Below are 13654 nucleotides of genomic sequence, written 5' to 3' on the forward strand. Positions count from 1 at the left end.
TCCGGTTGTAGATGCTCTAAAGGGGCACCCAGGCACACAAAACACAATGCCACGTCTAGTCATTCGAGATGGAAGTATGGACAACATTCCTGCACCCAAAAACAGAGTATGTGCAACATTTTTTCATCGGGCGAAAACGAAACATCACTCGTCGTCAGGCAAGGCCAGAGAGAGTGAGTGACCAAGAAAAATCGTCAGGCAGGGCCAGAGAGAGAGTGACCAAGAAAAAAAAAAGAGAGATGCACCAGCCGGGAATCGAACCCGGGTCTGTACCGTGGCAGGGTACTATTCTACCACTAGACCACTGGTGCTTGCTGATTCAGATTTATTTAGAAGACATATGGTCGGTTCTCAATGAAGCAGTGCCGACGAACATGTAGTGCAAGTCGTAGTTTCAGTACACTGCCTGGCCTTTAAAAGCAAACATGTAGTGCAATCGGCAGATGAAGCACGTGGTAGATGTCTGAAGGAACGATAATAACCCGCGAATGCTTGCACACCAGCTACTGACAGGACACATGCATCGTCGAGTTCTCAGAGAGAGAACAGGGCAAGTAAAGCTCAACGTCAGCAAGACAGCAACCACGAGGTCAAAAGCGCAACCAATAAAATTCAGCATCAACGTTCTGAGAAAACAAATCAATATGCAAGACTACATACGGGTAGCCTACAACTGATCAATATCTGACTTCGAGTCTTCCTCCTCGCATGCTAGCTTCAGCTTCTCTGTCAGCAGGCGCGCCGAAATGGGGAAACGATAGACAAGAATCATGGGAGGGACTGAGCATAGCTGATGGTTTCAGTTTCAAAATCGAGGAAGCCCAGCTTATCAAGAATCTGCAGGAAGCCCTGCAGATATCTGAACAGGCAGTCCTTTGTTTCACTGATTATTTGTTGAGCACAGATAACTAGGAACTTACAGCTCTAGCCGCTTCATTCACCGCCAATTTCCCCTTGCGCTTTTCAATTGCCTCTGTGCAAACTTTGGGTGCATTCGTCGGAACTGTTATCCCCTGGTCCTGTTCACAACAATAATGCACAAAATAAGCATTATTTATGCCATGGCATTACACACTACTAAGGCCTCCTTTGGTTTGTAGGATTTTTGTAGAAATTCTATATGATAGGATTTGCAAAGGAAAAATTCCTTTGAAGCCCTTTGGTTTGTAGGAATGGATTCTTATTCCTATGTAGGATAGGAATCAATCCTTCACGTTTTGGAGGAAAAAAAAACATTAGCCTAGACTCAATGGAAAAAATCTTATCCTATGCACCAAATGACATCTCTTTCTCTATAGGAATTGACATGCATGTCATCTCACTTTCTATGATTTTCCTATTCCTATAAAATTCCTATCCTATGAACCAAAGAAGGCCTAAGTTTTTTTTTACGGGAAAAACTTCTGATCTACTCATCATCTGTTAAGGCAGTACAAAGAATACTAGAAGGGCATTCAGCTCCGTAGACCACCTAGACCTAGCAACGACTACAAGTACTCGAGCGAGCCAAAGGCGTGACGTCATCATCGCCCCTCATTCATTGGAGCCGAACAAACCTTGTTGTACTAGTTTGTCGGGAAGTCATCGTGCTAAGTCCTAATAGAACCAGTGCACAGCTACCGCCGTCGATGAAGAGAAGCGTAGATCGGAAGGATCCAACCTAAAGACACACGAGCACAAACGAACGAAGACCGGATCCAAGTGGATCCACCAAAGATAAATGCCGACCCAATCCCGCGAGATCCATCGAAGACACACCTCCGCACGCCCCCTGATGGCACTAGACGCACTGCCATAATGGAGGCTAGGAGGGGAGAACCTTATTTCAGCTTCAAGGAGCCGCCACCGTCTCGTCTTCCTGAGCAGTACACGAGCCCCAAACGAACACAAAAGAACACCAAAAAACATAGTAGGAGCCCTCCCGTCGGCAAGGGCCGGGATCCACCAGGCCTCATAGCCCTAAGGTCATGGAAGGCGAAGCCAATATGTTGCGGTGCCGATGAGAGGCGCAAAATGCCTATTCGCCTCGTGCGAGAGACACGGGAAGTGGAGGCCGAGATGTACTTCTACAAACTACTCGGTTTGACTAGCGTGATGCATGTGTATTGTCAGCCCGCCAACGTTCGAACACCCCCCCTCCCCTCCCCTCCCCAACCCACGCTCATACAATCAGGGAACCTTGCCCCAATTCCACCTCCTTCCGTTCATAGTTATAGATAGACCCAGTGTGACCTTATTGATAGAAACAAATTAGTGTAAGTAATTAAAACTAACTAGCGTAACTAGTTGCAACCACGACCACCATGGCAGTGGCACATGGAATGTTCGGCGCCAACGGGGTTGTGGTTGGCGAGGAACGCGGTGATGCATGCCCCGATGGCCCGTAAATGGGCTTCATCGGCTTGTCCCGCGGGTAGGCGATGGGCTAGCCATGCGTCGTCGGGGGCAGGAGCGTCGTCATCCACGTCACAGGGTTCTACTAACCGTCACGAAAATCCTGTATTTAAGATGGCATCCTCATAGCTTAGCTTGGTTAGCTATCTTAAGAGAAATTGAAGGAGACACTATTACAATCACCCCTGTGTTAGTGCCTCTAAGATCACCTTAGTTGACCTCTAACGAAGTTCTCACTGTAAGGACTAGACTATGCCCATGTAGTGCATGCTAAATAGTTGGCCACAAAGCATATCCGATTTGATGACTAAACACGCGTGAGAAAGTTGCAAGCCTTGCCATCGACAAAGCCATCACAATGACTGGAGATCGCCATACACCGAAACACCTTGCACAGGTCCTATTCACCACTGCATGGCGAGAAGTTGCACCAAAGAACCTAGCTGACATACCGGATAATCTTGGATTAAGACCATGCGACTACCTAATGCGCTTGTCACCAAAATTGTTGTGACATAACACAAGTGGTGATGCCAAAGGACCGCTCATCACCATCAGTGTTGCAGCACAACACAAGTGGCAATGCCAAAGGACTGTTCGTCGCCATCATTGTTGCAACACAAGACAAGAGGCGAAGGCAAAGGATCCTGAGCAACAAACATAGCTATGTAACTGAATATGCATGGTTGCAAAGACCAAGAAAAATCAAATGTAAATCTTCAGGGAGACATCATTACCATCACCGATGCCAATGCCTATTCCACATTAGATGACCACTAACGAAGTTCCCACCGTAATGATTGGACTACGCCCAGGCAGCGCATGATAAACTGTTGGCCACAAGCCATATCCGATTTGACGACTAAACATGCAGGAGAATGTTGCAAGCCTTGCCACTAACAAAGTCATCACAACAACTAGGGATCACCATACACCAAACCACCTTGCATAGGTCTGATTCACCACTACACGGCGAGTTGTACCGAAGAACCTAGAGGCATTGGCGGACCTAGAGGATGTGCCGGGTGTGCCGTGGCACACCCAGCATTTTGCAGATTTCTTTCACTACATGTCATCTTTTCCTGATTTTGTTGGTTTTACAGTACTAGAACTCAGTCACCTAAAGCTGTACACGTGCATGCAAACTTAGCAAACCATAGAAGCAGCTTGACTGATTTTTCTACTAGCAGCACTACGTGTGTGTCCAGCCAAGACTCCAGTATATACATGAGCCCGGTGAAAGCTAGCTAGACCAATTCCATCGATCAACTCGACGGAAACTCTAGTGGCGACTCGTAGATTGCAAACAGAAAAAAAAAGAACTCTTCGATCTACCACATTATTTATTGAGACAATTTCGATCCACCACGTCATATTTTCAACGTTGACCCACAAATTTTCTCCTGCATCCATTCACTGACAAGTGAGAACCAGTTCATGGATACGAACGTGGAAACCGGCCATCCAAACCTAATCATCCGCCTCGACTGCTTGTCTGAATTTCGGACATCGCCGCTCCCCGTGCTTCCCTCCCCTCGCCCGCTTGCCTTTCGCCTAGTCCCTTCCACTCCTTTCGCCACCAGCCGTCCGCCTCGAAACGGTTGCCATTGACCATCCGGATGCATGGATCACCCGCATCAATCACCCGTTGGTCCATGGAAATAGAACATTGCAGCCCATTTAAGAGCATCTACAGCCGGGCTTTGCAAATCCGGCCCCTCAAACGCCCACGGACGCGACCGGGTGCGTTCGTGGATAGTGACCGGTCATGTCTCAAATTAGCCACTCTACATCCGAGTCTCTCATATTTTAACCACTAGATCCATACAAAGCATGCAAAAGAAATTCTACGTACTGCCCTAGATAATCTTCGGCGTCAGAGATGTCCACGACGACGGTGCCGGGCGCCGGCTGGACGGGCGAGTAGGAGGGCTCCGGCTCATCCTCCTCCTGCTCGACCTCATCCATGTAGGTGAACATCTTCACCTCTTCCGCGGCCTCCATCTCCTGTCGGGTAGGAGGGCGCCTTGCCCGGATCTGCTCAATGAGCTCGAGCCGGTGCTCCGGCGTTAGAAATTGGTGGCTCCCTCACCCGGCGGCCGGGGGGCAGGCATGGCTACTAGGGGGACGGAGGGAATGGAAAGTGGCGGAGGTGGCGGACATGCAGAGGAAAATGTGGATGGTAGAGTTTTGGTGCCGCCGGTCGACTTTAAATAGTCGGGCTAGGCACTACGCGGCCCGCTGGAGCGACGCCATGCAGTGACATTGATTCGACGGAGGAAACGAGCTTCGGATCGCCAGATTTCCGGGCGTTTCTTCGTGGGACCCTGCCGTCAGTCTGACATGGCGTGCGTGCTCGGACGCGCCCGGCTCCTCCATATCCGGCCCATATTTGGACTGGATATGAGGGATGCCAGTTAGTCCGGGCGTTTGAGGCCCATTTGAGCCAACCGTCTGGGTCAAAATTTCGTGACCGGTCAGTGACCGGGCGGGTCGCTCGGGCGTTTAAGGAGGGTTTGGGGCGCCCGGCTGTAGATGCTCTAAGCTCATATTCTTCTTCGTTTAAAGACATAAAAACTATTTATCCTTTGAACAAAACAATCCTCATCGTTTTGTTGTAATTGTAGGACTCTTACTTCTTGTTTTGTTGTACTTGCAGAACTCAAGATAACGAGGATTAGTAATATTATGTCCATTTTGTTGAAAACATGAGGTCAAAATAGAAAAGGCTGCAGCTGAAGGGCAAACCGAAGTTATTCTTGTGTATCTTTCATGTACGACTATTTGTATTGTAATTCCGCAAATTCGAAATTATTTTTCTGAAACATAATATGCGAAACTTGATTGAGCTTTTTTTAATTGATTGAGCTCTTTGTGTTATTCTTTTGCCATATATGATATGACACTTAGATTAGACAGATTTTTTTAAAGTGTGCACACCCTTCATTTTTTTTCTGGGTCCGCCACTGCCTAGAGGACTTACCGTCGAATAATCTTATCCGCCCAACACAACACAGGTGGTGATGCCAAAGGACCACTCGCCGCCATCATTGTTGCAACACTAGTGCGATGCCAAACGACCACTCGTGACCATCATTCGTTGCAACACAACACAAGTGGCAAATAGCAAAGGATCGTGAATAGCAAACATAACTATGTAATTGAATACACATGATTGCAAAAACTATGGAAAATCAAATGTAAATCTTTGGAATACTCCAAATGGAGACACTAAAGTGATGTTATGCCTACTATGCAAGGTCATCTACAATGCTCCCTTCTTATCAAAATAAGTGTTTCAGTACTGAGGGAGTAAACACTACTAGTTCTATCCAGGGTGTGCGGGTATTTTTAGGTCTTTGATTTGAATACCTAAATATGTGTTTTTTGTCACTGAAAATATATGATTCCAAACTTCATTTGAATATGATTCCAAACTCCATTTGAACATGATTCCAAACTCCATTTGAACATGATTCTGTTGATGTGTTTTTATGTGATATACTAACATATATTTGGCTAGTCAAATTGACGACCTAACCACAAAGATGGCCTATAAATCCAGACAGGAGTACAACTTTAGTCCACAAAAGACTGTCTTACACGGTATAGATCAGAACATGTGCATTGAACAGCTAGCAGTACAGACTGACGAGGCTATATTGCCTGAAACAACAAACAGATCTCTAAGGTCAATCGAAGGAAACACTCATAAATCACATAATCCCAGGGAAGTCTAGGGTTTAGACGACTCGAAGACCAGGACACGGTGGGGACGACACTTGCATATGCACTGCAGGGTGGATAGATGAAACACGAAGAAAGTCGCGGCAATTTGATAGAATGAAATGGAACTAGGTTGAGAGGGTTGGGCTATTTGGGATGAGATAACCCATCTTCTCAGACAGCACATCCATGCCGTCTACGTTAACCGGCTCGTCGTTCTCAACGCTGAGTCCTTTGTTCAGCAGCTCCTCCCAGAAATTATCATGGAACAGCCCCGGGGCTCTGTTCTGCTGCGCTTCACAGGTACCGAGACCATAATCCTGTGGCTCTGTTACGCCGTTAGAGTCGATACCTGAGCCGTCGAGATCAGATGGAATCCCATCAACAAGGAGTTCCACGGAACCTTCCAGGCCGTCAGCAAGGAGTGCCACTGAACCTTCCAGGCCAGATGGGATCTCGTCAGCAAGGAGTTCCACTGAGCCTTCCAGATCGGGTGGGATCCCGTCAGCAAGGAGTTCCACCGGCACCGACCCCTCGGCAAGAAGTTCCACTGACCCATGAGAATCAAACACAACAGGCAACTCTTGCTCCAGGCTGCTGCTACTAGCACCCACGGCATAAGCTTCAGGTCCACCGTCAATGCGGCGCCTCCTTTTCTTCGAGATAGCGTCATGGAGCTCCTTCCTCATCCCATTCTTGGCAATCAGTTGCTTCAAGAATTCAGGGTTCCGCAAGATACGTGCCATGAATGAAGTCATCTGCTGCTGCTTCTGCTCGGTACCACGTAGCCTATCCTCCATGGCTTTCAGACGCGCCTTCGTGTTCTGCTGTTCCTGCCTTAGCTTCACCACTTCTGCCATCAACAGTTGCTTGTCCCTTTTCAGCCGGTCAATCTCTGCATCATATCCGAAGTGCCCCACCTCAAGGTAAGATCCAAGGGACTGCTGATTTGAGGCAGTATGAGCGGGAGGTTTACGACGCCTGATGTTCTTCAGAAGGTGCCTCTGTCCCCGTAGGAAACCCTCATTGGCGAACTCCCATCTGTCAGGATCCACCTTTCTGAAGCCCTGAGAAGCCAATAAACAACATACCAGGGAAAATTTACTTCCAGGAGACTTATAATGCAAGCTTGGATAAAGATGTATCAAGATGTTAATTCTTTCTCGACATGAAACAAACAAGACATCATAGTTACATGTGCACGTCGGAGCTACGTGCACCAGGCTGCCCTTTACTTCTTTCCAGATCATAAACCGCAACAGTACCAAGAGATGGAACTGCAACAGAGTATCTTCTGGTTACCTCTTTAGAACATGTTTAACTTCATTTTTGCATTATTTCAGTTGTATCTTCACTACATTGTTTCAAAACTCATCTTTAATCTTCATCCTTTTTTCCTTTTAAGAGAAAAAATGAAAATATAGTCAAAAATAAAAGAACTGTCGACTCGTATAGAAGAATAAAAGATGTACAGAGAAGATATTGAAGTCATTTTAGAACACAACATTTATTCGGTGGCAAAAGTTCAAAAAATGAGAGGAATGCACATGAACGACTAAACAGGGAGATCAGGTAACAGCAGTACTGCACAGGAGATATAGAGGACGTATGGAGGTTTCGTTAGAGGCAATGAAGGAAAAATGAGGTGGTGCGGTGCAAACTTTTGGCCCTATCCTGGTTGAAACTGCTTATTGTTGCAAAATTCGTCCAATGTGCAACTAGCTTCACTTTACCTGATGGTAAGTGAATTTACTCATAACAGAATTAACATTTTGTTCACCAGAATGTTGCTTTCCCTTTTATGGTAACATGAGCAAAAAAGTACCTTGGGAAAGTAATTCACCAGAAACTGTTAAAAACTTAAAATGCAGCTTTTACTTATATACGAACGAAGGTTCATTTAACTAGAGTTTGTCAATATGCTGCTTTATTAACTTAAGCTTTTCTGCTTGGGATTCCCTATGCTTTTCTGCACAATAATATGTATTCGTATTCACTTTTGGGAATTAGCTCTGCTTGTTCTAATGTAATACCAAGATGTTCTTAGGTCTAATCAAAAAGAACGAGAACTGTTATGCACAATATTCATGAGAGTATTTTTTTTAGAAACACAGTACAAAAGCAGACACTCACATACACACGTACACTCACCCCTATGAACACACACTCACACACCCTGCCCCCATGAGCACCTCCGAGATACTGAGTCGGCAAATCTTGAGATTGACTACGTTACATAGGTGGCTCGTAATAAATCGCCAGGAAGCATGGAATAAATCTAAGAAAATGTGAGCACTCATGCCAAGTATAGGACTTGAATCCGGGTGGGCTGGTTCCACCACAAGGAACCTAACCATCTGAGCTACACTCACTAGTTAATACTCCCTCCGTAAAGAATATAAGAGCGTTTAGATCACTCTTTAGTGATCTAAACGCTCTTATATTCTTTACAGAGGGAGTACTCCATATCACAAATAAGTGAAGCTTAGACATTGACACGATCTTCAATATTTTAACTTCAACCAGTAACTTACAATGCAGTATATGTACAGAACTTCTAAAAATATCATATTCTAGAAATACTTTTTGAGACAAATGTATACATATGAATTTCTATTTTCATAAAAATGATATTTGTAGTTGAAGTTCTATTACTTTAACTTAGGGTATGTCTAAAACGTCACTTATTTATGGCATGGAGGGAGCAACATACAACAATCTGGAACGCTTACTACAATGACAACATTCCCCATGCAGCAGGGCCTTGTGGATCTTTCTGGTGGCGAGAGCTCATCCAACTAATGCCATTTTACCGAGGGATCTCCTCTGTCTCTGTTGGAAGTGGAGAGACGACATTATTCTGGGAGGACTTGTGTGGCCAAATCTTCACAGAAAAATACCCAAGGGCCTTCTCCTTCACCACTAATGAAGACATTTCTGTCCGCGAATTTCTTCTGACCAGCTCTTTGAACGATGTCTTCTGCTTACCATTGTCTGCCCAAGCTCATCAGGAAGTGGCCCAGCTCCAGGCCGTCGCGGCGGATAGCTACATCAACACCGCGACTGGTGATGCATGGTCCTATAGCTGGGGCAACAAGTACACATCCGCCAAGTTTTATCAGTTCTGCTTCAGAGAGGTGGTGGTGCATGATTCTTACAAGTGGATCTGGAAATTGAGCTGTAGGATGAAACTGAAGATGGTTACATGGTTATTACTCTCGGATCGGCACAACACCAGGAACATGCTTCGCCGTAGATACTTTGTGGTGGGTGATGGGGGGGAGCGCTCCGACGACTGCATCTTGTGCCGCAACCGGGAGGAAGAAACACTCGAACACCTGTTCTTCATATGCCCCTTCGCAGCTCAGTGTTGGAACACTCTGCAACTTTCCTGGGGCGCGGGAAATAACCCGTTTGAATGGCTCACCAGCGCTAAAGCGAACTGGGCCAGGCCCATGTTCATGGAGCTTTTTGTGGTTCCGGCTTGGTCAATTTGGAAGGAAAGAAATGGCCTCATATTCAAAATAATACCGTTCTCCATGGATCTTAGCTCAGGAAGTTCAAGGAAGACTTCGAGGGGGTTCATAATCAACCTTGTCAGGGGCCTGCCCTAGTCGCTAGTTGCTTTTCTCAAAAAGACTCTTGCTAATCAGAATTGATTTTTCATCTCCTCTTATAGTGAGACACTAGGCAGTTTGTGGTGATAGCTATGTAAATAATACATTGTAACTTTGTACCCTGATCCTTGATTAATAATAACAAAAAAGACTGTAGGAAACTCTCCTACAGTCATTCACAGCTCAAAAAAAACATAAAACAATCTTCAACCTCCAGTTAATTTTATTTTTAAACACTTCACCGAATTGGCAAAAAGGGAGGGAGGGTGCAAACGTAACCACTGCATGGTGAAAGCAGGTAATAGCACAGTACAACAGCCATATGAATTATGAAGATAAGCATTTGATAAGTGACATATGACCTAAGATGGCACCATGCACATGCTCCCAAAGAAGTCCAAACAATGTGACACACCATGAACATATTCCAACTGCTGTTAATTCAGGAAGAGGGAGCTCTAATATGAAGGCATGAACTACACAATTGTACAACAAATGCAAGAAAATGTTGCGGCTGATTATCTTACGAAAAAATATGACACTAGCAGGGTAAGGATAAGTGCACATGGAACAGACAGAATAAACTTTCCTCGACAACTTCTTTTCTCTTAATGATGACATACGGTTTATCCATCACATCCAGCCCAACAGGTAAAGTTTCGTGAATGCGCTAGCTTCTTGTTAACTGAAGTTTATTAGCTAGGGATTCCCATGCACTTCTCTACATAAATATTGTGTATTTGGATATATATATATATATATATACCACTCCGACGCATTTCTGGGATTTAGCTCTGCTTGTTTAGTGTGATACCACCAATTTTCTGAAGTACAAAATGTCCTAATCATAAAGAACAAGAGATGACATCTCCAGCCGAATAGTTAATAATATTCTGCAGTTGTAATTGCCTTTTTTCTGTACTTCCCTTCACCAAATTGGCAACACAATCTCAATGGCTACATTGGACCAATTTTAGGTAACAGTCTCACAGTCACAGCACTGCATTTGGGATGAAAAAAGAAACTACATTCACAGGCATCACAAATCAGCTGCATTGCAAATCTGCAGGAGGAATCAAGGGAATCAGGCCAGCAAGCTTACATAGGTGTTGAGCTGCCTGACGAAGCTGGAGAAGTTGCTGTGCTTGAAGTGCCTGGGCAGCAGCACCGTGGCGAAGGCGTGCGGATCCCACACCACGAAGCTGTTGTTGCCGGCGCTCCACGACATGATGCTGTCGGTGTTGGGGTCATCGACCATGTCGTACGTCTTCGTCAGGAACGGCGGCGGCCCGGCGTCGTGCAGCCCCTCCATCGGCCTTGGCGCCGCCCCGACCGCCGGCGAATCGCCTCTCCCGTGGGCGCCCTCCTCCTCCTCCTCCTTGACCAGACCCGGCACCGGGTCCATACCCCCAAACCCCAAGAACCCTCCCACGCAAGGAACCACACCGCTCAGCAAGAAGCTGCCTTGCCACGCAGGGAACGCGCCGGAAGCCCGGGCCCGGCGAGAAGGTGGGTGGGATGGGCACGGGGAGGGGAGGGGAGGGGACAAGATAAGGCCGGGGAAATCGCGCTACGGACACGTCAAAATCGTATCACTCCCACCCGCCGGAAGCGCACGCGAAAGCGGCTGAAAGATTGCTGGGGACCAGATGGAGACGGAGGCGCGTCGCGAGCTTTAGGCGGCAAGGCAAGCGGAGCTGCGGGCGGGGAAGTTTGCGGCGGAGCTGCCGCCGGGATGGGATCGATCTCTCCTCTCGGCGGCTGGAGTGGCGGCGAGGGGAGGAGCGGTGGGGAGCGGAGCGGAGAGGAGAGGAGAGAGATTGCTATTTTGGGAATGGAGCAGGGGTTTGGAGGAGGATGAAGGGTGCGGGTCGGGCACGTGTCGGGGCCTGGGCTCGACGCGGGCCTCGCATGGGCCGGAGCGACAACTGTCCGTGTGTCTGGCTGTGCAGCTGTGCTCGGCTCACGATAAGCGGCACAGCGGTGGGATGCGGTTAGGTTATTTGTTTTTTAATGGCAAGTGTACGCGCCGGTTGGCCGCGCCAAATTTGAGCCGGTTGCCACGCCAGCCGTTTGATTCGTCTGTTCGGATTGGATCTTATCGTGCGCAGGTCCTCCTTTCTTGCGAGTACGAGCTGCGCTTATATAACACACATGCACCCTTTTCATGGCGCCCCCCTCTCTTTCCCAGCCCTCGTGAGATACCTCTGCCCCTGTCATCACAGCTTCGCACGCCATGCGCAGCATCGGCCGCTCACATGAAACGGTTGAAGCTCTTTTCAATGTCTGCTGAAGCTTTTGCCACCGACGGTTGCAACTTTTCGCCGTTGTCCATGACTTCAAGTCTATGGTTGAAACTTTTTTCTTTGTTGTTTGAAACTTTTCTCGTCGCCAATTGCAGTTTTTGTTGTTCATGGTTGTAGAATTTGTCGCCGGTTGCAGCCTTTTCCTCTCATAGTTTGTAACATCTGTTCGCCATCGGGCCATCATGGGTTTGCACCTTCTTGTCAATACGCGGCTGCAACACACGACGTAGTTCTAGCAAAAATTCACCATTGTTGCACCCCCGACGTCGGTCAATTTCAGGAAATTTTCATGATGATTGTAGCCCCGATTCGTCCAGTTCCAGCGCATGGTCACCACGTCTCCAAACTCTGGCTTGCCGATCGCAGCTCCGGACGTCGCTGGTCGCCCTGCCTGGGTTGCCGGTCGCATCATCCAGTTCTCACCCCGTCACGCACGGCCATGGGGGCCTCCCACAATCGTCATCTTATAAATGGCATGTTGAAGCACGCAATGAGCCCGAAAAAACAGTGGCTAGCTGCGGGGCACACGGCAGCTGAAAGTGCAATCTTGCCCTTAAATATATTTTGATGTTGATGACAAACTACATATAAGGGGCTAATTATGTTTGTTGAGTATATACACAGGATATTAGTTTTCTTGGCATCATTAAGTGGAATCATGGACACATCAAACGAGATATGGCTCAAGCAAATGGCCAACAAGAAAAGAGGCGTTTGTGTCTTTTATACATTTGTTGAGTAATAGGGATCCCATACTATTAAGAGGGATTTAACACACACACACACACATTGTTTCACAAGTGTTTCAAAAAGACCAAATCTTCCAAGGAAAATCACTTAGCCAAAACCTACAACTTCTGTGCTTCCAAAGAAAATGCTTTAGAAAAAACCCTATCTCATCAGGCAGGTATACCTGACCCTTTTTTAGCTAGTTTCGGGAAAGCGGTAAGTTAAGTAAGTCAAGCCCTTCTAAGCGAAGAATAGCGGAGAGAAATGGGCAATTGAAGCGTCGGTATGGGAAATTTCTTAAGTTCTTTGATTGATTCCGTCCCCGAGTGCTACCAAAGTTCCTCTAATTCCTCAGCCAGATATTTCCCTTGCCAGACTTTCCCGATAGCGGAATCGATAGATGTTACCACGGAGCGGTACCTAGCAACCTTCATTCCTGCTTTTCCATCTTCCCTTTGCAATGAGTAACTTAACTACTAATGTGACGAATAGTGCCAGGCGTAGTGTATCACTGGAATTCGATCAGTCTGTTGGAAAGGGATCACTCTCTGATTCTGCTTCAAGTCCTGTGCGTGCCTGTTTCGAAGAATGCTATTCGCTCTAGTGGAAAAAGTAGCGATTTATGGCCATGATCCCGACCCGAACCCTCAAATGATGACGAACGGCTGACTTCACGTAGAACCCGTTATGCCAATCTGGATTCCACATCTGCTACAAGAAAATCGTCTTGAAAGATTGCAAATCAAGCATTCGTCCTTAGCTCAAGGATTGGATTACCGCAGTTCCTGAAAGATATCGTGCCAACAGAAAGATCTCGTTCCCGTAGATTCCGTTCGTTCCAGCAATCGTGCCGGAACTCACTGATCCATTCAAAGGATTTCT

The 13654-nt window shown here is 46.8% G+C and overlaps 1 protein-coding gene and 1 non-coding gene across 2 annotated transcripts; both read right to left on the minus strand.

The window, feature by feature from the left end:
• Nucleotides 1-240: 240 nt before the first annotated feature.
• TRNAG-GCC lies at nucleotides 241-311 on the minus strand. Its single transcript has one exon. It is a non-coding gene; the product is annotated as a tRNA-Gly (tRNA).
• Nucleotides 312-5950: 5639 nt separating this feature from the next.
• On the minus strand, nucleotides 5951-11578 carry LOC125528755 (heat stress transcription factor A-2b-like). The gene is made up of 2 exons (XM_048693196.1): nucleotides 10840-11578; nucleotides 5951-7187 (listed from the first exon to the last, which is right to left on the minus strand). Exons 1-2 carry the CDS (start codon nucleotides 11140-11142, stop codon nucleotides 6249-6251), a joined length of 1242 nt encoding a protein of 413 aa, XP_048549153.1. The 5' UTR covers nucleotides 11143-11578; the 3' UTR covers nucleotides 5951-6248.
• Nucleotides 11579-13654: the final 2076 nt, after the last annotated feature.

Source organism: Triticum urartu, unplaced genomic scaffold (genome assembly GCF_003073215.2).
Source record: "Triticum urartu cultivar G1812 unplaced genomic scaffold, Tu2.1 TuUngrouped_contig_5087, whole genome shotgun sequence".
NCBI classification, from domain to species: Eukaryota; Viridiplantae; Streptophyta; class Magnoliopsida; order Poales; family Poaceae; genus Triticum; species Triticum urartu.

Excerpts from the sequence above, each read along its gene's own strand:
- LOC125528755 (XM_048693196.1), bottom strand. The coding sequence starts at position 11,142 with ATGGACCCGGTGCCGGGTCTGGTCAAGGAGGAGGAGGAGGAGGGCGCC. Across the intron at positions 7,188-10,839 it reads TCAGGCAGCTCAACACCTAT|GGCTTCAGAAAGGTGGATCC; the intron begins GTAAGCTTGCTG and ends TTGGCTTCTCAG.